Source organism: Microtus ochrogaster, unplaced genomic scaffold, assembly GCF_000317375.1.
Source record: "Microtus ochrogaster isolate Prairie Vole_2 unplaced genomic scaffold, MicOch1.0 UNK1, whole genome shotgun sequence".
NCBI lineage: Eukaryota > Metazoa > Chordata > Mammalia > Rodentia > Cricetidae > Microtus > Microtus ochrogaster.
The window spans coordinates 29,910,964-29,912,217 of record NW_004949099.1 but is presented as its reverse complement, the minus strand read 5'-3'; the positions used below and the strand labels follow the sequence as shown (position 1 = coordinate 29,912,217).

At 51.6% G+C, this 1,254-nt stretch overlaps 1 protein-coding gene across 1 annotated transcript in view; it reads right to left on the bottom strand.

Annotated features, from left to right (window-relative positions):
• Positions 1–1,254, bottom strand: part of LOC102000560 (histone H1oo) — a 5,826-nt gene extending 4,572 nt beyond the window's left edge. Inside the window, exons 1-2 of the mRNA XM_005365318.3 lie at positions 1,190–1,254; positions 528–577 (exon numbers count right to left, since the gene is read on the bottom strand). Coding sequence (XP_005365375.1) covers positions 528–577; positions 1,190–1,254 — 115 coding nt within the window. The remainder of the gene's footprint in view (positions 1–527; positions 578–1,189) is intronic.

The following is a 1,254-nucleotide window of genomic DNA, read 5'->3' as shown; positions in this document are numbered from 1 at the left end:
AGCTGCAAGTACTTGATTTAAACTCAGAAACTATGCTATCAAAATGATTGCAAAATTCAGACTCAAAAGAAAGAGAAGGGTTTTTTGTTTTTGTTTGTTTGTTTTTTGTTTTTTCAAGACAGGGTTTCTCTGTAGCTTTGAAGCCTGTCCTGGAACTAGCTCTTGTAGACCAGGCTGGTCTCAAACTCACAAGAGATCTGCCTCCCTCTGCCTCCCAAGTGCTAGGATTAAAGACGTGCTCTACCACCGCCCGGCAAAAGAGAAGTTTTTTAAGTAGAAAGAAAAAGCCAGATGAAACTACAAGCCGCCAGAGACTCCTCCTATAGCAGGGCCACTGGCAGCCTGCAACCGGAGTCTTCATCCAGAGTCCCAAACCAGCTATGCCCCCAGGACCATCCTTCCATGACTGGGTCCCCCATCTGTGTGGTGGGAACTGGTCTCTATAGCTGTGTGCGTCTTCCCAGCTCTTATCACTGGGCTTCCAGGGACCTTGACCTAAATGGAAAGAATTCCACCTCCCTGCTTACCTGGTTTGTCAGTCCCGGAGAGCTCAGATGATCCAGGGGGTGATGTGTCCCTAGATAGAGAAGAGGAGACAGGGGGTGATGTGTCCCTAGATAGAGAAGAGGAGAAAGAAGAGCTGGAGACACTTCCTGGAGCCATGGCACAGGCAGCGGCAGGCCTGCTGCTCACTCAGATACCAGCCTCCAAACCTCACGCCTTAAATACCTCTCACCAGTGGTCAACAGGCTCACCACCTGAGCTGTGGAAGCCAATCTGGCCTGGCGAGAAAGGCTCTCTCTCCAAGCAGAGCACCCTGCCTCAGCCCTGTGGGTCCTGAGGAAAATAGGGAGATGGAGTCACTGGATCCTACCTAGTTGGTGGTGCTGACAGTGAGTGGGGGACGCCTGAGTTGTGGGGGTGCCCAAAAGGACACCTAATCCCACCAAGTGGGCAGGAGGCTGTTGGCTGTGTTCCCAAACAACTGCTGGCCTCAGTTTGTCACAACATAGCAATTGGGCCCACGGGAGGGAATGGCTTAGAGACAGCGGCCTCCCCTTGCCCAGGAAGGCTCTCTGTCTGTTTCTTCCTTCTGTGCCATTCTGATATTCTAGATTATATTACAGTTTGAGATGCAGGGGGGAGGCTGTGGCAGGATCTCATATGGCCTTGGCTGATGGCCACTCACTGTCCTCGGTGTGCTTGGCATTCAAAGACACTCACACTGGGACAGGCATAAGTCACTGTTTCCAT